Source organism: Lepisosteus platostomus, chromosome 9, assembly GCF_059453375.1.
Source record: "Lepisosteus platostomus isolate fLepPlt1 chromosome 9, fLepPlt1.hap1, whole genome shotgun sequence".
Taxonomy (NCBI): Eukaryota; Metazoa; Chordata; class Actinopteri; order Semionotiformes; family Lepisosteidae; genus Lepisosteus; species Lepisosteus platostomus.
Genome location: NC_142619.1, coordinates 9084723 through 9109845, shown reverse-complemented (window position 1 = coordinate 9109845; position 25123 = coordinate 9084723). Strand labels below are relative to the sequence as shown.

Here is a 25123-nt window from a genome sequence, read left to right as displayed (position 1 = left end):
ACAAATAATAAAATAATATTTGCAAACTAAAAAGTCCAGAATAGGATTCTAAAATATTTTTTTCAACTGGCTTCTCTGACTTAGCAACACATTTTCATACACATTAAATGGAGAGAATAAAAAAGAGAGATACATTGTAATTTCCAAAAAAGGATGTTAATTAAAACAATAACCCAAGCAGTAGCATGCAATTCCAAACATCATTAAACACACTTTACATACTGGGAATAAAATAAACCATCAACCCACTATTTACAAACATTTCATCATTGTACAGCTTACTAGTATAAAGGATCTGTGGAGCATTAGTAGGAGACTCCAGTAATATTTTCCACCATCCTTGTGGTTATTGTGGTTGACCCAGTTATGTTAAGGTGACAACAGTTAAGGTTATACTGTAAGTGAAGGAAAATGTTAATTATTGCACAACATCCCCAGGTATGACTTAATATAGGCCGTACAGCTGGTGCTTGCATGATAACATTAAATGGGAAAAAATCTGAAAAGAAAAATAAAATTATCATCAACATTAAGTGTGCAGTATGTATTTCAGAGTCCAAAGTGGGGATCTAACACAGGCAAATGATGTGCTGCTTGACAGCCTCAAGTTCAGTAACCCAGGAAAAAAAAAACACTGTTTTAATCTGCCAGTTTATAAAGTACTGGATTCTAAACTTTATTAAATAGATATTTTCACTTACCAACTTTAAATAGTAGTTAGGTACTGAAAAGTTATAGAACAACCAGAGTGAAAGTAGTTCATGTTCTCATTTTGTAGATACTGTAGTTTATGTCATTTCAAAATAGTTCAGTAAACTACATTACCCATTAGCACAGAAAACTGCAGTTTTTAACATTGCAGCCGCAGGTATAATTTTCAAATTTCCTTTAGCATGTTGTGACACTCATAGACAGAGTGTGCGTTACGAATATCTTAATGGTAAAACTTCACATAAGAGTGCCGTACACTGCTACAGGTTTTTTTTTTTCCAGGTCAAAAGAACGACCCCAGCCCCCAAGTGTGATGCCACTGCAGCCAGGAGAGTAACCCTAAGGAGAGAAACACTTTGCCTTTCATTTCTAATTCACAGCTTTGCAGCATGAAGTACAGAAATGAAGTACAGAAATGCAACAAACATTCCATTGAACACCATCAAGTCTTGGGCATCTCATTTCAACAAAAAAATTTGAGCTTGGCAAATAAACTTTCAGCAATATTTTCAGAATGAAATTTTGACAGTTCTGTCCTGGTTTACCATAGCACACTATGTGCCACCTTTTAACTCATTAATAATATAATATAATTATTGTATATACTGTACAATGTACTTTAAAAATATTTTTAAAAATCAGTCACTAAATGCAACATTAAAAACGAATGAATGTTTAATCTCCCAATACACCCATATTCATTTTGACAAGTCATATGCTAGTGGAATTCACATTCTTCTTTAACACTTTATTTCCTCCTGAATCTCAGTGAAAACAGACAGATATTCAGAGATACAGATTCAAAAGAAAAAAAAAACTAACTGGTGCACAAATACAATGAAAGCATATTGATTGATGGGATTGAGAAAGCCTGGTACAGATAGCTAATGAAATCTATGCAAAATTAAAACTAGCATCATCCACAGCCAAACACCTGAACCTGCAGGGTTCTGCTATCCACCAGTAAAGCACTTCAGACCCATATTCCTTTTCTACTGTTTCTTAGCCAGAACAATGTGAGTTTAAGGCTGCTTTACATTAGAGATATCCAAGTGAGTTCTGGAAAAATTGTGATGTCTTTTGTATTCCATCCCAGATGAGCCTTGTCTTCCTTAGTCAAATTAGTATTAACTGAAAACTTGGATTACTTTTTTCATCTTCTGTACAATGTGTCAATGGTCTATTTTAAAAACCCAGCTTTAAAAACCAATTGATATCAGACTGAAGATCCCACAGTGCTCCACGAAGCTAGTCTGAGCAGAATCCATGATGGTGGGCCAAGACCATGCACTGAGACACTAAACACACAGTTCTTTGGTTACTTCAGAAGGGGCAGTACCCATGGCATGTGTGATTGAATAAGTTATGGAGCCTATTTTAGGCATATAACAGTTGATTTTGACAAGTGGAATTCTGAAATAACAAACTGACTATGACATTGTTTCACATTGACTATGAATAACAGTTACAAGATTATATACCAAATCCCAGCTGAATCGTTTATACAGTAAATGGGTGCACGGTGAGGTTAAAAATGTCTTTTTTTGTACTGTATATGGCTTTAGCTTAAAAAAATGATTAAATGATTGAAAAGCTTTTCTATGGTGGTACGCTCTTCAGAGTCACAAGTCAGCTGGGCTTCTGTATTGTTTTCTAACTTAGAATTTTGATATACCCAACGAATCTGGAGCATGTAATTGTGTGTATAATGTGATTCACATCTTGGTTTGCAGCTACAAACCTTGTGACTGTAAAAAAGGGACAAAGAAGATGTGAAGACAGACTCCCCCAACCTGCCCACCTTGGAGCAATTCATTTTTTAACTCTATTTTAAGGCTACGTAGCCACATACTGTACGAGAGATTCAGAACTGATTGGAGGACAGGTGCATACCTCACAGACAGAACTGCATGCCTGTAAGTACCCAGAAGGCTGCAGGGCTTGCTGTATTGTTGAGACCCAAGTGATCCCAGGAAAACTAATTTCACCTTAACCTCAGCTGTGCTCCATCAAGTGGACACCACTATTTGGAGGATCTGGTCACTGCTGGCTAGTGGAAATGATCCTCAAACTTGGACACTCTTGGACAAGTGTAATACATTTTCTGCTTGAGACACTACAATTATATTTTGTATATGATGTTATAGATCTCCGGTGACTTATTCCCGGCTTCTAGAATTTTTTAAATTATGCAAGCTTTTAATAGGTTTATGTTTATTACTATTACTGTTATTCTAAGTATCTTAAAGTGCACAGTCTTTTTAGTTATTATCCCTGTCAGCTCAGGTTCTTTTAGGAGATGGTGACGAGACTAATATGACCTTGTATATCAAGATAAAACTTCCTCAGTACTTCAAGGCTGTGTTCCTTAATTTAGTCACATGTAATTGAAAATAGAATTTGACAGGGATTTTTTTTGCTGCATTGCCATAAAAATCTGATATTTATGGAGCCCCTTTGTGATATGAGTAAACCCGTGTTTGTTTGTGTGGTACAGGAGACAGGATAAGGTATATTTCTCATAATTATAGCGAATTTGATATTTTATAGTTTTTGTATACATCTATAATGTATACAATGTAATATCATTTTATATAAACTATAAGTATAATCTATAAGTAATCTGAGGCTGTGGGTAATGCTAAAAATAGACATGGAAACAGAAACTGACATAGAAAAGAAAATTGGCACAGTTACATCATGGGAATGGGAACACTGATATGGATATGAATGCAGAGCAAGCTACAGGTAGCTATTTCTGTAAAATCTCTCTTCCCTAAACACTGCAAGATGTAACCTAAAGATCTGTTCGCTAAGAAATAAAGTTAAGGTGTCTTAACGTTAATGTTTTTGGATGCATTTCTGCAGTGTCCATCTATCTACCCATGAAAATTATCTCCATCTAACTACTGTAAATGAATACATGTCAAATACAGTTTGAAATATTATCAAAATACTGTACCTTCAATACTGTAAATATGTTTCACCAGCTATCTCCCCCTACCATGTCCAGGTGGAATGGACAATGGTTATTGAATAGGCATATCCAGGTTACAAACACTATACCCACAGGGCCAGGTAGACGACAGTTGTAATTCACCCATAGAAAAACTGGGTTTTCAAATCAGCTATGTTGCCAGTTCTAAGTGAAAAGATGCAGGGCTCTCAAACTGACTTAGTTTCCTGCTTTTACTGAGGCTGGGCCGTACCATCCTTCATTCAATATAGGCTTGTCTGCCAAATGAGATAATGTGCACTGGGTAAATGGAAATCCTTAGAAGTACTGATAGGTTATTGGTAAGGGAACTCAGACCTTGCCTCCTTATTTTTTATTTGACTTGTGAGGCCATCTGAATCACAAGCTTCGGTATTCTTATCAGAGGAGCTAGGATGCACAATGAATTTCCTGCATGCATTTTGATGGCATTTCAAATTGCATTTAAAAGAATGGATAAAAAATGGAAAATGGGCAGATGGATGGATAAAACAGAAAGATATTTGTTTATCCCTCCAAAAATATGAACATTAAGATGTCTTAATTTTATCTCTTGGTAGATTGTATTGGCAGCAACGTGGAGCAATAAATAGGTTTCTAACTGCTGAGGGTTCTAATCCCAGGTGAGACACTGTTTTTGTTCACTTGATAAAGGTATTTCAGCCAAACAGTAAAAGAAAACAGCTGTGTAGATGGGTGCGAATGTACTGTATGCTGCTTAGGATAACAGCTTCAACCAAATAAGTTATTAATGTCACTGTGTCACACAGCTAAATTTTCCATTAACCTCCCCTCCCCCCCAATTTCAAACTAATATCTGTGTTGTTTATGTTTAGCACTAACTTGTATTGGCTAGCTTTTGTTTTCTATGCAGGAACTGCAGGAACTGAGATCTTGTTCTTTTAAAAATTTCCAGCTCCCAATTCCATCCAAGAAAATACACATTCTTCATGTCTGCTCTGTATATTGAAAGTACGGTACACTAACAGGACTCCAAGTACCCAAGTACTTCCATACCCAAGTAACTGGCCTTTAAAGAAGGGCTAAGTTACACAAGTCGCACTTACTCTTTAACAATGTTATCATTTTGACATACAGGAAAGGGTCTTTGGCCAAGGATAATTTTCAAGATCATAATGGAAAATCAATGGTAAGCCTTAGAAATGATAACCACATCAACAATATATGGTCAACAACCCATGCATTCATGCAGTACTGTACAAAGTGGAAGTGTACGCACAACACACATCTATATTGATACTGAGTTTAAACACAAGTCTAAAAGTATTAAGGGAAGGAAAAGTGTTTGTCACTTTGATATATTAACCCCTTATCTCCTGGATTCCTTGGAAATCTCAGGACATTTCTTCTGAACAGGTGTCAATGTGGTTCTCCAGGGTCACACAAAGAGATACACACTAACTATTTTCCCAAGACAAAAGATTGGTGAGCAAATGGGTATTGCATTTCCTGTGGGGGTCTGTGCTGTCTGAAGATCCAATGCCTAGTTCTTATTGACTAAAATGGAGAACAATAGAACTCACCTTTAAATACTGTACATAAGCATGGCTGAAAAACAACATTTTCAGTGCTTTCACTAACACAAATTCTACTTCAGAAGACACCAGAACCTCCAGGCCCCTCAAAGTGGCAGCTTCCTGGGTGAGGGAGGTGGCTACTTACCCGTGGCTTGAAGGCGATGAGTTTGAGGATCATTTCCACAGTGAAGAGCCCAGTAAACAGCATGTTGAGTACGTTCATCGCCTTGTTGAAGGACGTTGACTGACCATGATGCTGAGAATGAGCAAAATAGGCAAAGATTAGCAAATACCTCTAATGAGATGTTTTATTCCATTTATTTTGCTAATTTTCTAGCATTGCTGATTGTTATTTTAATGTATCCCCCCCTTTCCACAAACCAAAACCCTAGTATTAGAAAGTAGAACTGTAGATTACACTTAGGAATTTACCTAACATACACTATCATTAATTCTTTTCATCAAAAAAAGTATATATCATTGAAACACACTACAACATTACACTTACACATACTGTAAATTACAATACCGTTAGGTACAGTACATTACATACAGTACATTGAAGGCATACAATGAAGTATAACTGTACATAGGAAATGCTATACAGTATGTAAATGAAATGCATTAAATTATTCTCATCATTACACAGTATAAACTCATTATATTTTCAATTTTTTTTCATGTTACGTTTCCTTATATTTATTTTTCCTTATGAGGGTTACTACGCATCACATACGGCTTCCCAACCTTCTCCAGTCTGAGAGTTTACTTACAGTATATTGGCATTTTCACTTATATGTGCAATAAAAGTAGTGGACGGTAAACCCTTCTTCTGTTTAACAAACATTATAGCAAAACTACTGTTTAAGGATACCTCTAAAATCCTTATTTTCAAAGCTATTTATTACAGGCAGTCAATTATCGTGCCGCTTTGTGCTCTCATTTTCAAAAAATCCTTTGTATTCCTAAAGCATGAATGGAGTTCTAAATCCTTTCTGTTCAGTTGCAGGTTTTGTTTTCTGCCTCTCTTCCTGTTCTCCCTGAGTGTCGATATTCTTTCTCCCCTGCTCCCTGCTCCTTCGTAACTATCCTGTCTTCTGTTCTTCCACACGCTATTTATGTGCTGTTTTCCATCTCTCCCTCCCGCTCCTGAAGAAGGCTCCACAGCCAACACGTTGTGTCTGTTTTCTTTTCCTTTCAGCATGGACTAAACCTTTACCTGTGCCTTTGATTCCTAATGCATGCCCTACTTGCATTGCAAAGAGCAACAGAATATAATGTGGTTTTGCTCTGACAGCAATTATAAAGTAGAGGAGCTTAAGGTCCCTGTTCTCAAGCTTTGTGAACTTTTTGAACTGGTTGAGAACCCTGCTGTGGTGAGACAGTGAAGCAGACTTACCTGCATGGCCAAGCAGATGGTGTTGAGGAGGATGAGGATAAACATCAGGTACTCAAAGTAAGTGGAGTTGACGACATACCACACCTTGTACTGGTGAGGGTTCTTGGGGATGTACCTGCGCAGGGGCCGGGCTTTCAGGGCATACTCCACACACTGACGCTGGAGGCAAGGGAAACATAAGCATGATAAGATCACCTTATATCTTTCTAAATATCTAAATATTCTCCGCCTCTTCTGCACCCCTTCCCAGGCAATTCTAGGCCCACAGTCTCAGTGCTCCCTTCAATTCTTTTTTACAATTGTTTCATTCTTGCAGGTAAGTCAGTTGATAATTGATTCTCATCTACAAATTACATTGAAATACTAAAATATCACTCTCTGGCACTTACTGACTCTTTTACAGCTCTCAAGTGCTGCATTCAAACATGAGTGAACATGTTTTGTATTTTCCTCTGCTGTACTGTAAACTTTAATTATTTGTCTATAGTACAAAGATTTTCTACTATCTACATTTCTGCACATTTTTACTATAATTGATGCAAAAGGGTTCACACTGTGAATGACTTTGAATGAATAAATAATCTTTATCCTACTCCTTGATTAATTAAACTGATGATTGACCCTGCAAATAAAATGCTAATTAGAGTTTAATTTACTTCTCCTAAACACTGCTATCTAGTATTTCTGGACCACAAAACTATGTTGAGTATGCCTTAAAGTCTTTTGAAAAAATACTTTATACAGTTTATACTGTAAGTTTATTTCTATGACAACTATAAATTATAATTTGGAACATTTACTGAGGCCCCTCTGAGATGATTCACTGTACAGTAAATGCTTCTTTAGATGTTAATTCATGCAGCAACGTGGTTGATCACAATATTTAATTCAAATGCTCTCGGCATGAGATTATCATTTTTGAATCCCCTTTTCCAAAACACTGCCACCAGCACTCTGAAAGAAGTCTCCAGAATAACATCTGAACATTTCCTTGGATAAGACTGAAAATACACCACCATGAGGTACCATTTCTACCACACAATGTCTTCACACAGTGTCTCCCAGATAGACAGGCTAATGTGTTAGATCATTCTGCCCCATAATCAATATATTGTGTAACAGCATTACAGTTTGTGGTACAGTAGATATTGCTCAGGGTTTGTAAGTATGCAAGGATGCCTTTTCTTCAAGCTTATCACTTTCTGGCACTTACTGACTTCTGTACAGCTCTGAATTAATTTGGTTAATTCAGAGGTGCAGTTTTCCTATTTTTTAGTCTCTTTCTCATAGCACGTGATTATCATTCTACAAGTGAGTTCTGTTGTCCCTACAGCCTAAAGTAAATCGAATTGACGTCTGGCTCTCATACTCTTTTGAGGACAGTCTCCTAGAATTTGTGTAGAGTTGTGTGGAGAAATGCTGCAAACTTGTTAGCTTCTCTCACCTGGTTCTTGTCCAGCTCACAGTTCTTGTACTCCTGCTCACCCTGCTCCTGGAAAGTGACGATGACGAAACCCACGAAGATGTTCATCATGAAGAAAGCGATGATGATGATGTAGATGATAAAGAAAATGGAGATCTCTACACGGTAGTTGTAAACGGGTCCCACGTCTTCGGTGTGGGAATCTATAGCCCTGTAAAGCAGACTGGATATTTGGGAGAAAAAAAAGAGGGCATTGTTGAAATTGAATTAAAGCAGGCATGTCAGGGTTTGTGAAAAGGTACATATTGCAGTGTCTTGTGATTCTGACAATTGTTAATGTAAGAAAAAGATTTTCTTAATTATATTTATTGAACCTCACCTGAATATTTCTTAAACAGCTGCAACTCTTAAATACAATTTTCCTACTATATCTTGTGCTGGATGCTAGGTTTGAAAATTCCTCTCTTTGTAGGATGGTTCTCTAAAAGTCCTGATGGAATATAATTTATAAATTTATAAGAATGTCTATCATGTTTACTGGGAATGTTTGACACAGTGTACTTCTCATATTTCTGTACATAAGAAATTGAAAACCGATTAGATGTTAAACAAAGCATTGAAGAGCCATATAGTATACTGTATGCTTGCCATTTTTTGGGGAACTTTATTCACATTTTCTCCCCCAAAATGAAATTTATCATTGAGTATATGATTTTGGGTAGTGCAATGCTGAGCATGCACCAAATCTGGAAGAGCAAAGACATCAGCCTCACAACCAAATGCAAAATGGTCCATTCTATTGTGTTCCCCATATCAAACTATGGGTGTGAAAGCTGGACCCTGAAAAAAGCTGACCGAAAGAGGGTGGATGCTTTCAAGCTATGGTGCTGGAGAAGACTGTTACAGATACCATGGACAGCAAGGGTCACCAATAAAGAGGTTCTGGAGCGCATCAAGCCAGAAATTTCACTTGAGGGAAAGATCACCAGACTCCAGCTCACTTATTTTGGTCACGTGATGTGATCAGATTCATTGGAGAAAGCAATGATGCTTGGAATGGTCATTGGAACAAGAAGACGAGGCCGCTAAAGAACGCAGTGGCTCAACGCCATCAAAACGGACACAGTCGGATCCGACTGACCGGATAACATCATCATCATATGATTTTGAAATTAAGACCTGATTGTAGATAACAAGCAATTGAAGCAACTGGTTTAGTAATTTAATTAATTAAGAGGTAAGAGGGGAAACATATAACAGAAGGCACAGGGGTACTGCAGGACCAGGACTGGGTGAAAAGGATCTACAACCAGCAGGTCTAAGTTACCTAAATTCAGGCTAAGCAGTTGGGATCCATGGGATAGTATACTGTACAGTATATCAGTATTGCAGAGGAGAAAGGTTAATGTATTAACTAGATTTCTGACCACTCATAACTTCATCAAATCAGCCATTTTCATTTCTGAACAAAAAATGGTTCTTTGTAGAAATTGTCCCAAGACAAAAGCTCTTACTCTTTTCTACAAACATATGTTTAATATGAACGTCTTTCTGAAGCTTCAGGAACAACTGACTTACTCTGGCCATCCTTCAAAAGTCGAGACAGTGAAGAGAGCCATCATCCCATGCAGCACATCATCAAAGTTGAAGTCATTGTTTTCCCATTTGCGCTCTGCCTTCTCGGGTTGATTCACATCCCCATCTTTATAGTGGATAAAATGCCCCCTGTGGACACAGAAGGACATGTTAAGGGTATGAGGGAAGAGAGCTGTCAGTTCAGACAGGTTTCCAATCTTAATAAAGAATTTCTCTTATTCTTTGGGTACAGTAGTAACATGTTATGTTGATGTGACTGAAGCCCATTTCTATGTTGAAGGGGTTCAACTGCTTTTTAATGTTTTTATTCCTTCTTTTTATGGCCTGTTTTTTTCTTTTTGATTTTAGAACTTCACATACATTAATAGAATATTAGATACCTTTAATTGTGAAGATCCCCACATATTTTAACATAATTCATTGAGGATCAGATCCCATCATAGAGCATGATCTTGAGGTGACTGTGACCATGCATTCAATGGTTGAACATTAGAGAAAACAAGCAAAACCTCTTTATTAAAGTGCATCTGATTATGTGGTCATATTGCCTCAGTTGTTGTTTTCTTTATTGATCATGAACATATTTTGCAAAATTAAATTGGCTGCATCTGTACTAGGTCATCACGCTCACTTTTACATCCTGGAAGAACCAATGACTATATCCTCAGTTTTTAGAGGAACATGATTACATTTAGATGTTTTTTTAAAATCTTACCCCAAAATACACAATTTTGGAAAATGACCAAATACTGTAGATCCAGCCACTCCTCCACTTTCTAACCACTTTATCCAATACAGTGTCGTGCGAGTGCCAGACCCTACCCCTCGCAAGCAACAGATGCTTATCAGGAAACACCCTGGATGGGAAGCCAGTCCATTGCAGAACTCATCCAGACACTCACACATGGGCCAATTTTCCCAGAAGTCAATAACCTACCAGCATGATGGGAAAAAACAGGTGCACCCTGGGGAAACCCATGAAAACTCAGGGCAAACATACAAACTCAATGCAGATATTATCCTAGGTATGAAGTGAACACTGAACCTCAGAGCTGAGAGGCAGCGATGCTCCACTGCACCACTGTGCTACCCATGATCAAATCATATTACATCATTTTGGGATCTTGACAAGTAAGAAAAGTATGTGTATTATACTGATAGGTGTTTATCTACCTGTGACAGGCTGTCAGCTGGTGTCTGTTTAGGTACTGTAGCTGCAGCTGTAGGGAACTGAAGAAAAGGTTTTGTGTGGGGGTGTAGCCACACACTGCACTGGCAGTGCCATATCCAGTGAGTGCCACAGAGGTATATGGAATGTGGCTGTAGATGAGACTATGTAATTTTGTTGCAGTAGAGGATGCTGAGGTTGCGGTCGTCAGGGATGTGGCAGGATTAGACAGCGGACTGGCTACAGGCTGCAGAAGCCAGAGGGTGAATGTGAGATGGGAGGCGGGGGGGAGACAAGGCCTGGATACCAGAAGGCTTTCAATCAGAGACACTCAGGACCTGCTGCTAGCATGCTTGTTTTTGAGAGTGAATGATGTGAAGGAAGACAGCAGGTAGAGCAGACCAGTTCAGGGGTGGGGGGAGTTCTGACAGTGAAGTTCCTAGGGAAATGAGCTTTTGGACTGCAGCAGGTCTTGTGGTCATGCCCAAGTGACAGAATAGTGGTGGTGTGAAAGGAAAGTATCAAGCCTGCATGCATGCGGAGTTGGAAAAACCAGAAAGCAGAAGACTCAGTTGGAATCTGTCATCCCTGGAGGAGGAAGGGTGAGGTACTGATTGTTATGCTTTGGCTTGTACTTTGGGTGAACACCAGAGAGCAGGAAGTACAGCCGGAAGTACCCTGGCTCTGTGTTGCAAGAGTAACTGAGGTTGCCTGCCAAACCATGGCAATGTGTGACATCTGTCATGTCTGAACAGCAAGCAAAGAGAAGGATCTTGGCAACATGGCATATTTTGAGTTTTGCTTATGTATTTCTGTGAAATAAGAGTGATAATTGTGTTTTAGGGCTGTTAGCTGTGCATAGTGTGAGAGAAAGAAAAAAAAATGATGGATGTGAGTGTTTGTTGGTGAATAAGGTCACGTATAGATGAGCCTGTAACATCTCCTGTGGGAACTGTCTGTTATAGTACCTTTTAAAGAAGAGAATGACCCTGTACCTTGGAATGTGTCAGGAAGAGATATTTTTTCAGAGGATACAGACTTACAGGCCAGTGGTGAAACATTACACTACTGTGCTTATTTTACAAGGTACTATAATTAACAATGTGTAATTATAGTACCCTTAGTACCCTATAGTAATTAATGTGCCCTATATTTTATAAGAGATGTTACATCTGTCTGGTAGTAAAGAATTTTGATAATTTATAATATAATAATTCTGATGAACTTTTTTGAACCTGAATTAATTTGTTCTCAGAGTCATGTCAATACTGGGCCTACCATGGAGCATTTGTCAAAAAGAAAATGATAGCTACCACAATAAAAAGATGTTACACGTACCGGTATACTTTTTAACAGTTAGCACTGAAAATATGAGCACTGACACTGTCAGAGCTTAAATCTTCTGACCTTGATTCATTTTTATTAAATTAACAGAAGCAATATTAATAAGAATAGGTCACTGCACAGAGATAGATAAAATTATCAGACTTCTCAACCTCAAGGTTCTACATTATTTCTTGAATGTAAGCAGTTTATGTGCAGCATGACATACAGAATATAAATTTTACCAAAAAGCTTCACTCTGATGTCTGATTTTTAAGTTTATGTCCATTGATCAAACATGTCAGATTCAAGCAACCAAGAAGTAAAGAATTAGACTGATTGGCTAAACATCCCACCATTTGTTAATAAAGAATAGCTAATCTAACAAATGAGGCCGATTCAACAGTACCAGCTAACTTTAGTAGTGACAATTTCATGGACCTCTTTAACAATAAAATTAACAACATCAGTCTTCAACCACAATCAAACAGGCTGAAAAGAAGTCTAGAACAAAAACAATGTGTGCACCTTTTCAGTGTTTTTCAATTACAGTAGTTCATGAACATGAACTAAAGAAATGAATTATTAGGACAAAATCAACCCCCTGTCCTCTAGATCCCATCCCCACCCAACTAGTTAAAGATTCCCTTGAAGTACTGGCGGGACCCTTGCATCAGGCATTGTAACTGACCAATTTAAAGTAGTGGTTGTTGACCATTGCTTAAGAAACCAAATTTGGATCCAGTTAGTTCTGACTACAGACATATCTCAAATGTTCCATTTTTATCTAAAATTCTTGAGAGAATAGTTGTGGCTCAACTTCAGTCTTATCTGATTTGAAATAATATACTAAAGAAATTCCAATCTGGTTTCCGCCAAGGCAACAGCACTGAAACTGAATTAACAAGAGTTGTAAATGGTATTCTGATAACAAATGATGCAGGGAATGCAACAGTGCTTCTGCTCCTATATTTTAATGCTGCCTTTGACACAGTTGACCATTGTATTTTGTTACACAGTCTTGAGTCTGAGGTTGGCCTATGTGGAATCATCCTTAAGTGGTTTACCACCTATTTAACTAACCGTTTTCACTATGTTCAAACATCTAATATTTGTACTGCTTTGTCACTGTCACCAGTCAAATTTGGGATACCACAGGGATCAGTGCTCGGAACAGTATTGTTCTCTCTGTACATGTTGCGACGAGGTAGGATAATATGAAAGCATAATATGAACTTTCATTCCTATGCTGATGACACTCAAATAAACATTTCATTTACATCTGATGATAACTTGTCAATTGTCACTTTAGCTAACTGCAATGAAGTATAATCTTGTGTGTGTGAAAACTTTTTGTCACTCAACTCTGATAAAACTGAGAGACTGTTGTTTGGAGGCAACAGTGCGGATAGGAGTGCTATAACCTCAGCACTCAACTCTGAGGGTTTAAAATTATGCCTAAAAGATTCGGCACATAAGCTAGGCGTCATCTTGAACGCAATGCTCTCATTTAACTCTCATGTTAATGCAATATCAAAGGCGTGCTTCTTACAGTTAAGAAACATTGCAAAACTAAGGTATTTTCTTTCCACTCAAGACACAGCAGCATCGAGAATTGTTACCAGGAGTAGAAACTACGACCACATAACACCTATACTTACAGTAGCTGTCTCCATTGGCTTCCTGTTAGATTCAGGGCAGACTTCAAAATTCTTTAATTTACTTATATGGCTCTCAGAGGTCAGGCAGCTGTCTATTTAATGGAGCTGACTAATGTATACAATCCAAGTTGCCCACTTAGATCACAGAACGCAGGTCTTCTTCTTATTCCACATATTAATAAAAAAACTGCCGATGGTAAAGTCTTTAGCTACAGGGCTAGTTTATGGAATAGTCTGCCAGCCTATGTACGGGATGCTGAGTCAATCTCAGGATTTAAATCCAGACTGAAAACATATCACTTCAGCCTAGCCTACTCACACCTTACATCATAGCTCGTTGCAACTATGGCTGCTGTATGGGCCATTGTGTGCTTCAGTGTTGGCGTTCCAGGTAGATACATCTGTTCTGACTAAATTATCCTATTCTCCTCCGCACATGTCCGGATGGTGACCAAGCTGGGCACCATCTGAGTTAAATGCTTCATCGCTGCCATGGATCCAAGAGGGACATCGCGAATATACCTATCGTTTAGGAGGATTTGATGGTCTACAGAGATCTGCATGGAAGACTGGCACACAGAAGGACATGATGGAGACCTAATACTCTACATTTAGTACTTTTATTAGAATTGTATAATCTTAGCATGCCCAGAGGGGGTTGGGCAGCGAGTTGACCTTGGACCCCTAGAGGTTTTTTTTTCTCCATACAGAGGAGTTTTTGGTTCCTCTCCTCTGTTGTTTTCTGGCTTGTTTTCTGCAATGTCATGTATTGTCACACAGCTTTGTTAAGTGCCTTAGGGGAACCTTGTTGTGAAAGGCACTATATAAAAATAAATTGAAATTGAAATAGCTGATCATCTCACCTGCACTCTGCCTCTGTCTGCTTAGAGCCATCTGTACACTTGAAAAGCTTGCCCTGTGGATTAAAGAGGTGTAGTCAGTATATAACTGTTCTTACAGGGTGTTGGAGCTCTATGTAGAACTAATGGCTTTTCCATGTGTGAATATATTCAAGATTTATTATCTCCTGGGAAATATTTGTTTTACAGGAGATTCAAACAGTAATACAGCACTTTCACCATGCACTTCTCAAATGCTGTTAGCTTTCTTTAGAACTCTAAGTTTGTTAAGTGCATTGATCTGATTTACCCTAATGATTTTGCTACATACTGTATTTTACTATTTTACCCAGTGTATTACAATATACAGAACTGTTGTTATCAAGCCAACAGATAAAACAGTTTGCTAAGACACTTTCAATAGATGATTTGTAGAAAAGGGCTAAAATAGTTCTGTCCACCTTTTGGACCCCCTCTTCTGGCCTTTTTTTTATAAATGGTCTCACAAGACGTGCCCCATCTTACACTTTTATCTGTGATCAGACCCAGATACTTGTAATTACCATCAATTTCTATAGTCTGACCATTTATTTTACTAGCGACTACATTTGTCTTAAAATCAACGATTATTTCATTTTCAAAACATTTTACTCCAAAAAGAACTAATTGAACCATGTAAAAACATAACTAAGAATGGGCTCAGAATAATATCATGAGATCAAGCTGACTGAGGTTGTGTCATCAGCAAACTTTTGTGCTCTAATTGTCTTTAGTGTATAAAATGTATAATAAAGGGAATAGAGTATGTACTGTACAGTATATCAGATACCATAATGACCTGTTGAGACCTGTTTAATAAAAAAATTTAACACCTGTCTAATCAATTTACCATTTCATTTTAAATTCTTGAGAATTTCTGTGCCAATAAGAGTGGTTATAAACAAATACATTTTTAACTGACTTTATGTTAACAACATGCTTCTTGTTCAGGATGTTGAACAACCATGATTAACAAGGTTTTGCATTGTCTGTGTCTAACACATTGCATTGTCTAAGGTGCTCCATTATCTATTCCTTTCTTTCCCTGTCCATCCATGTTGTCGATGCTGACTACTTGGGAACTGGGAGATGGATAAGAGTTGGCTGCATTGTTTTCTCCTATTCCAAAAGTCTTATGGGAATCAATTAAGCCTCTGCAAAAGCCTCAGATGTTTCTTTTTCTTGTATCAATCCCTTGCTGTATATTTGCGACTAGAAAACCTACCTTGAATAGCTGGACACCAATGCAGGCAAACATAAACTGCAGCAAAGTGGTGACAATGACAATGTTCCCAATGGTCCTTATCGCCACAAACACACACTGGACCACATGCTGAAAAAGCAGCACAGAATACAGGAGTGATGAATAAATAGTTGTGAGGCATAATAGAAGCAAGTCTGTGGAAATAAGAATTTTAAGCCACCAGGCAATTGAAAATGTGTCACATACTGTAAAAGCAGCTTTCTGTGCGCTAAAAACTTACAGGTAGTTGTATTTCTGCCAAAATTAAAGTCCAGTAGTTTTCTTATTTCAACGTCTGTGTTGAAGATTTAACGTAGCCCAGCATCTAATCATTTTTTACTAAAATTAACTTTTTTTCAATTAAGGGTTTTGTATGACTAAGTACCATACAAAGACTTCATTTTGCCAAATTGGAAAGGGCTCTCCAGGTGTAGAAGGCTCCTGGGATGTCTATTAAATATTTGTGAATAATTAAGCTATTAGCAACCAAACGAGCTGATGGGCTGAGTACTGACCTTTCATTTATAACCTTTCATACTGTATGTCCTTATGCAGGATAGGATATCAAAATTATCTGATTGTTTCCCTCTAAATCTCTCCACTAATTTATCTCATTCTTGAAATGGTTGGGTGTTCCAACAAGGGCTTTTAAACTGGATCATTTAATAGTTGTTCTCATTTCAAAGTTCTCATTTCTCAAACCCAGATGGAAACACAACATTATTATGATAATGAACAGGCCATTCAAATAGATCAGGGTTTGAGGCACCCTAAACTACTAACTACGAAATAACTACTGCCTATACATCTACTTTATGAGGCTGGGTGGAGTGGTCAGATCCTTTCTCTTGACTTCGATTGGGCACCTTTTCCTCCTTCTTTCTACCTTATAACCTCGTATTTTATGCTTTTTAATACTTATTTTCAAGATAAATTTAACAGGGAGCACAGAGGATTTTTGTGTGTTAACCACTTTGGGATTGAATTTGAATCTTTTTCTAATTCCCTTTTCTGTTTGTTTTAAGCAAACTATAGGTGAATGAACCCCTTAAATATCTCCATGGGTCATGCTTAGTTCTGTGCCTTCTACATTAGCAGAGACAAGGTAGTAAAAACTACCATTCTCACAGTTTGGTGGAGAAGTGTCCAGGCTGACATCATTACACCATACCAACCTTCAGGCCCTTGGCTCGATTAATAGCCCTCAGTGGTCTCAGTACTCTCAGCACCCTCAGAATTTTCACAACATTAATGGCACTTGATCTGCAGACAAAACAAGAAAGCATTGTCTGTCCAATGTTCATAAAAACTCAGAGATTTCCACAGATAACAATAATGCTTGCATGGTGTGGTTGGCAAATTTCAGTATTAAGGGACACCATTTTATAAAAAAATAAGATTTGGTTCTCTGACCATGATTCTGTATTCACTCAGGAGGGACAAGGAAGCAGACCTGCTCCTCTGACACACCCACCTGCAGAACCATCTGTCAGCAGAAATGATTGTTTTATGGAGAAGCTTTGTAATCCCAACCACTATTCTATTCACTGAATCACAGAGGGGATGAGGGACACACTGACAGCCTCCAAGTGGTGCAAAATTAATTGCATACTTCCACTTGGGGAGTCTTTATCAGACAACATTTTGTTGTCTTAATAACAGCCTGATTTGTTATTACCTTTAAGGTGGTGGGGCCAGTAAAGACCTAATTATCTAAAAATAGTCTAAAACTAAAAACACATATTCAATAATTTTGCAAATGAAAATGGGTCTGGAACAACAGCCCAGTTGATACTCTGAGATCTCCCGAGAAGAAGCTGAATGCTGGATCAATAAGATGCTTACTCAAATCAGCAAAATGGTTCAAATGGGTTCACCTCCTCTTACAGTATTTATTACCCTTCTTATGTTCTTATTTCTGGAGGCTTATCCACAAGCCCTTAAGTAAAAATGCAAGTATGGCATGTTTTAAATAAAAAGGAAGTTTAAATGTGAGATGTCTATTTTACTGGGGGACTAAGTGTTTTAAAAGGCTTTATTTTATTTATTCATTCAGCACCTGAAGTTAATTAATAAATTAATTAATAAACTGAGTTTGGGAGTACCATGCTTACTTAAAAACTGAAGTGTTATTAGGTAACGAATTTTATTTGAACAAATGATTGTCCTATAATATTATAATTGCACATATTGTAAACAACTCCACATCAGAAATCTTAAAAAATACATATATTTTAAGTATATAAAGTATTTTGTACCAAAAATTAAGCGTGCAGAAAAAAACAATACACCACCTGGCTATTTAATTCCTATCATCCATTCACGATTGTTTCTACAGTGAATCTGTTTCATTTTGATTCAATGGCAACACATTCATTTGCCAGACTAATTTCTCATGAAATTATTATTTTTTTCCTCCGATCTTAACCGCATTAAACCTGAATAGTTGAGTAGAGACTCACTGAATAAAAGAGGAGATGACGGATACACTGACAACCACCAAGTCCAGGATATTAAAGTAATTTCGACAGAAGGACCCCTTGTGAAGGAAGGCTCCATAGGCTGTCATCTGTAAAAAAACATACAAGTTATTAGTTATTAGAAATTAGTCCTCAATATAATACTGTTTTAGTATTTTTAGCCAATTTTAGCCAATTGTTCCACTACAAATATCAATGGGCATATTGTGGTTGTGAAAGGGCCATGTCATTGAGCAATAAGACAATCTTCATGTTTTCTCATAACTACCATATTTAGACACTTTGCTGTAAAGGTACTCTATAATATTCTACCTCTGCACTCTACAGTAATATTTAAAACACTGTTACTGAACAGAATGTTGCTCTCCCATGAAGACTGTCCTCCTTACTAGCAGTAGTGAATTGGAAACATTATCACCAAGCCCATTAACAGGAATCCTAAGAGCTAATAAAATGAATTGTTCACAGGGGTATCTTTTAACCAAAATACTGTACATACTGTATGGAGAACAGTGTTGGCCAGAGAAGAGCAACCACACATTTAACTGATAGATTTCAAGAACTGAACCTTTTTAATCTTGAAAATGGTAGACTATTATCCCTGTACAGTATATGCATTGCCTGGGGTACACAACACGTGTCTACTGTAAGTAGTAAAATCTAATTAACAATGTAAAAATTGTTGTTAATAATTGCACATTAACACACTGGGAGAGGCTTGCTGCCCAGTAATCACAATAGAGATTCTTGTCTGGATCACATTCCCCAGAATGCTATGAGGAATGAGCTGCTGCCCTCAGTCACCAAAGACAATTGGTCTGGTGACCGAGGGCAGCAGCTCTGACCGATCAAAGGAACCTATTATCTGCCATTTGGGGACAGAAGGCAGAACTTCTGCTGCACCAGAAGGGGTGAGGGAAGGAAGCAACAAACTGAACAAGCAAGTGGAACCGAGGAATTCTGTTTTGAGAATTTTAAATGTTTTTGAAAAGTTTGAGGGGGGAAACTGTGTGGTTTGGATGCTTAGCAAATAGTTAGGGACTGTTTTTGTGTGTTGTTTTAGAATTTGGTATCATATTACGAAGGGTTTTTTAATTTTTTTTTATATAAAGTTTTAAACAACAGTTTATTTCTGATTAGCCACTGCACATTGTAGCAGATCCTCCACTGTAGGCAGCGTGATCAGAAGGACCTAAGTCTATATAACCATTCCTAATAGAAGAGACAGTAATTGGCTGAGGGCAGACAAATCGTTTAGTTTTAAACCTTCCCTTCTTGTTCTGATCTTTAACCATAGCTATTCCACTTTCCCAGTTTAGGATGTTTTATTTGACTTGAAACTGGAGGATCGTGTTTGGTCAGGGACAATTATCAGACTCATCATATTAAATGCACTTGACAAAACAACTGTAACCTTTCCCTGTGATATAAACTAATTGACTTTTATTCTCCTTTGGTTGCACACCTTTAACATGTTTGTCTCACTCAAGGCCTGATTGGTCCACTCCTGGAGGTTTAGATAATCTCAGTTGTCCACTGTTCTCTTTTGTAAAGACAAATCATCTTACCCACAGGTGTCGCTGATTTGCTCAACTATCTCGAGCAGAATGTGTTCTTATTCCTTTCTTTAATGTTCAGACAGTACCCCAGCAGTCTAACCCAAGAACAACACTCCAGATCTGTGTGCTCTGTTACAATATTTATAAATATAGTGGCAATACCCATATTTAATATGTATTCAGTGTATTAGAGAACAAAGATGAAAGTAAAACATTGTTTACATGCAATGTAAAGTACTGTTAAGAGTTTATCTTTCTGCTATCTTACGACTTGATCTTTGGAATGACTCAAAGGCATTCAGGCAACAGAAAATTAATAGTGGTATAAATATAGAGGCACCTTGTTTAGGAATCAATGGATAAAGGATCAATGTACTGTACAGTGGATTATCACTGTATAAAACAGTAAACATGCTTGGGACTCAAGAGGGAAATCTAACTCATGGCTGAGGTGGATATGGCAAATGCAAACACTGTATGCAAACGTAGTCTGGCAAACATGAAGCCTACAGTTCTGGTTCCATGCATGGATAGAAACACTCAAACCAGGGACAATTTTGTAACTCGAGGAAAACCATGTGAACACAAGGAGAACATACAAATGCCATACTGTACGAATAACACCCCAGGAATCGAACTCAGGGCCGCAGCACTGTGAGGCAGCAATGTGAACCACTGCATCACTGTGCCACCCAGCATTAAAACATTACTTGTATGCATTAGGAGGCTTCACCTTTAAGATGATCTCAATGGTGAACAGTCCAGTGAAGACATAGTCTGCATAGCACAGGATCTGAGAGAAGTAAAAAAGACCTACGTGAGAAGTTATTGGAATTTTGGTATTGGAGAGAGAGAAGTGATAAATCTGGTATTAGAAATACACTACAAAAAAGGAACACATACTACAGAGGAAAAATTGAAATTATTCTCTAGCTCCTACTGTCTCACTCTTCATATCCAAAACTTTCAAGAGTCTTGCCTTCTTCTTATCCAAATTTATAAGTGTCTACAAAGCCTTCAATACGTCCGTCACCACTATCCCTTCTTCTTTTCAAATGGACTACTGTCTGATACCCCAACAATGTAATCCTCTTCCAGTTCTACTCTACTGCCCATTTATTCTTTCTCACTTTATTCAGACACTGATCTTTACTTTCTGCTCCACAATCACAAACTCAACACACTATTCTATTGAGTTCTTCTTCACTCTTCAGTCCAAAGAAGCATTTTCTCCTACTATTACTTCCTACTTTTATTTCCTATCTGTTGAACAAATATGTTCTCTCTGGTTCTTTTCAATCCATCTTTAATAAAGCCCACCATCATGAGCATCCTTAAAATACCTACATGTACATTACATTCTTCCAAAACTGTCATCCTCTTTCCTTTCTCCTTGTTTTCTCCAAAACTATTGAGTCACCAATTTATTTTGCTGTCTTTTCCTTAATTTTGTCTTTGTTGTTAAAAACTATGATGAAAAGGATTGTAAGGAATGACCAAAAAAATCCTCTATGCACTTTGCTTTACATTGAAATTAGAGAATTATTAAATCAAATTGAATTATACCACTCATTAATCCTACATCATCCATCCATTTTCTGACTGTATTTATCCAATACAGGGTCACTGGGGAGCTGGAGCCTTACCCAGCAAGCAATTGGTTAGCAGTATAGGAGGAAAAGCAGTTAGCAGGAAACATCCTGGACAGGACGCCAGTCCATCACAGGGCAGAGACACACACACACCAGGGTCAATTTTCCCAGATGTCAATTACCCTGCCAGTACTGTATGCCTTTGGATGTAGGGAGGAAACCAGAGCAAGGAGAGGAAACCTACGCGAACTTGGGGAGAACTTACAAAATCCATGTACTATAGACAGCATTTCAGCAATTAAGCCCAGGACACCAGTGCTGCAAGGCAGTAATGATAACCACCGAGTCACTTTGCCGCCTCCTTCATCATTAAATCCAAAATACAGTTTATAATACTAAATATACGTAAAAATAGACATTAGGTAAAATACTTTTTCTACTGTATAAAGCACCTGAGTTCTATTCTCCATTTTACTTTTTGTACATGTTATATCAAAGGCAGTTAAAGAGCTGTGAAGAACTAATTATCTAGCCCAGTCACAGAAACAATTAAATTATTATGGTTGGGAAATACATTATAAGATCTTACTATGGGCACACAGCTGTGAAGTCAGGGCTGCTTATTTCTCTGCTGTTAAGATTAAAGTGTCATATTGTTATGTATTCATAATGGGAGTAATATATTCATAAGCATTCATAAAATCAATGCTCTTACCTTGTTTCTAAAGGAATCATTTCGCACTGGATCTTCTGCAGCTAAAGAGATGCTGCTCAGCAGGATGAAAAAAAGGATGAGGTTCGTGAAGATGTTGTGGTTGACAATCTTGTGGCAGAGGACCCGGAATCTTTAAGATAGAAAACCAAATATGTACGCCCACTAAAAGATCACTCCGCATTTGCAGATATTTCAACTGACGTGTTAGCAGTCACTGTTATTAGTAAGTGTGAATGGACCTTCATTTGAATGTTTGGAATAGCCCGTAGACGTTTAGATTTAGTTCAAATCAGGTGGTGGTGGAAGGCAGGGGGCCTACAGGGGTTCTTAATTTCCACAGATTACATCTGTACTGGTACCGGAGTACCAGCTCTATCTCTACATTGCAGAAGCCACAGATTATAAATGTGTCTCAGTGACCAGTGACTGTTGGATTAATGAGCAAACCAAGCCCATGCGCTCCTCACTTGTTGGTGTGGCTGAAGATGAAGAAGGCGCGGGCCTCGGGCATAGGGACGGCTTTCTCCTTCAGCTGCAGCTCTGACAGCGGGCGAGGGCGAGGACCTACTGGCATCTCGGGTTCCTCGTCTTCATCCTCCCCTGAGGAAGACAGGGTAGGTGAGGTCACCATAAAAAGAAATAAGAGGCAGTAATAATGTAGGGGCAAGGACTGGGACTGCATACTGCATATTGCAGCTGTGTTGCTTAATTAAGACTAAGATCTTTATTGAAAGCATACAATCCATACCATAGCTCCAATGACAGATCTTAATAATTATGTGATCTGAATGAATCCAATAAAGAAAAAGAAAAAAGTTTTATACAAAGGTTTATACAGTAATTACATGTTGTAAGCAGTTTGTAGCATCATCCATCACTCATTTTGTACTACAACAGGAAGCAAGAGAAGACACTCCAATAGTATTATTTAATTACTGTGTAATAGATCTGCACCTGGGAAGTCATTGGCGGGATAAGGATTTTTCTCTTCGTTCTCATCACCTTGAAACTCGTCAATTGCAATCTGCAAACCAAACACAGTGGACATCTCTAAGAGAAAAACACTTTGAGAGAACAAACACTTTTAGAGAGAGGAACAGTCTAAGAGTTCATAGGAACTTAGTTCAGTTCATACTGTATGCAATTTAATAAATATATTCACTGCTTTCCAAACATATTGGGACAGCAATGTCAAAACAGTTGTTTTTGCTTTATACATTGTATATAAGCATGACTTTAATGTGAATGACAAGTACAATATACAAAAATATACATTATATTTTTAGTAATTCTATACACATATTTAATCATATTAGAACAAAACCACACTTCATCTCTGTGATGTCAAAGGACTATACATAGTATGGCATACTGTAGGTACTTAAATCATATGCATTTTAAGTGACAGAGAGCCAAATTAATATTCAGTTTTAAATCCCCTTGATGGAAAAAGTGCTTGAAGCCTGCAACCCACTGGAATTAAGAATGAAGAATTCTATGAAATGCGATGTGTAATCATTTGGAATTCTTTGTGGTGTTTTGACTGTACTGTTCATTAGTGCTTGCAATTTAGACAATTTAGACAAGTTTTGTTCTTCTCCTTGTAACTCCTTGGTTGCATTGACCACATGTTTTGAGTCATTGTCATGTTGTATGGTGAAGCACCTCCAAGTGAACATGGAAGTATTTTCTTATATATTAATCAACAAAATTTGACTGTAAACTTCAGAATTCATTCTGCTGCAGCTATTATTTGTTACTTCATCAATAAAGATAAGTGAGCCTGCTTCAGATGTGGACATACACAGATTTTGTAAATAACAAAACACATACTGTATGATGTTAGAATCATCATTCATATTTATTCCTTATAACATACTGTATACTGTACACATTACTTGATTGTAAAGCAACAACAACAGTTTTAATTTTTTCCTCTCAGTTTGGCCTGGACTGTCTACTTTTTTGTTTTCTGTACATTTTCCTGGTAATATTTGATTATTAAAAAGAAAAAAATTATTTGATTGACACATAAAATAATGTTCATTACTGATTATATTACTTACTTATACCCTACATTATTTCGATTGCAAGGAAAACAGAGTCTTGTATACAGTTTTTTATGTTTTCAGAAGAACACTTATTTATATATGGTTCCTCAGCTGACAGTGCATGTTAGAGCAGAAACTCTACCATGAAGAATAAAGAGCTGTCTTTACAGCAATGTGTTTGAATTATGAGGAGACACAGATCTAGGGTGCGATACATCATGTATCTAGGGTGTTAAAAGTTCCCAGTAGCACAAATTTGCATCATGGTAAAAATGTATCATGGTAAAAATCACAATGAATAATGAGCACAATATAAAGGAAATGAAAAGGACTCTAAACTATTATAATTGGTCTCTTGATTTATATTTGGAGTATCATGCTTTAAAAGGTTTATGTTTTGCCATACAATTTCTTAATTAAGTGATTTTTCTTGCCATAAAGGTTAGCATATGTTTGTTGACTTTAAAATGATCACCACAAAGGATTGCTTTACAGGAACATTGCTTAATATAATATGAAGAGCAAGATTAAATGTTACAGTATATCATCTAAAGATAAGATCACTTTATTAGCCATATACAATTTCTTGCATTAGGAATTAGTCTTTTCGCACACCCAGCTTGCTCTCCATGAGACACAGACACACAGACAGGGAGAGAAGCTTGAGGTCAGAGTGCAGGGTCAGCCATTGTACACCGCCCCTGGAGCAGTTGGGGTTAAGGGCCTTGCTCAGGGGTCCAACGGAGTAGGATTCCTCTGCCGGCTGCAGTATTTGCCAGCCAAAGGCGCAG

The 25123-nt window shown here is 37.6% G+C and overlaps 1 protein-coding gene across 10 annotated transcripts in view; it reads right to left on the bottom strand.

The window, feature by feature from the left end:
- cacna1c (calcium voltage-gated channel subunit alpha1 C) overlaps positions 1 to 25123 on the bottom strand; it is a 431114-nt gene that overhangs the window by 44874 nt on the left and 361117 nt on the right. For all 10 annotated transcript variants that reach the window (XM_088646820.1, XM_088646811.1, XM_088646814.1 and 7 more), the window contains 12 exons: positions 23236 to 23305; positions 22749 to 22881; positions 22282 to 22411; positions 20708 to 20767; positions 18398 to 18504; positions 17111 to 17198; positions 15918 to 16025; positions 14678 to 14730; positions 9645 to 9791; positions 8088 to 8289; positions 6644 to 6802; positions 5390 to 5500 (listed from right to left, as the gene is read on the bottom strand). In XM_088646820.1, coding sequence (XP_088502946.1) covers positions 5390 to 5500; positions 6644 to 6802; positions 8088 to 8289; positions 9645 to 9791; positions 14678 to 14730; positions 15918 to 16025; positions 17111 to 17198; positions 18398 to 18504; positions 20708 to 20767; positions 22282 to 22411; positions 22749 to 22881; positions 23236 to 23305 — 1368 coding nt within the window. The remainder of the gene's footprint in view (positions 1 to 5389; positions 5501 to 6643; positions 6803 to 8087; positions 8290 to 9644; positions 9792 to 14677; positions 14731 to 15917; positions 16026 to 17110; positions 17199 to 18397; positions 18505 to 20707; positions 20768 to 22281; positions 22412 to 22748; positions 22882 to 23235; positions 23306 to 25123) is intronic.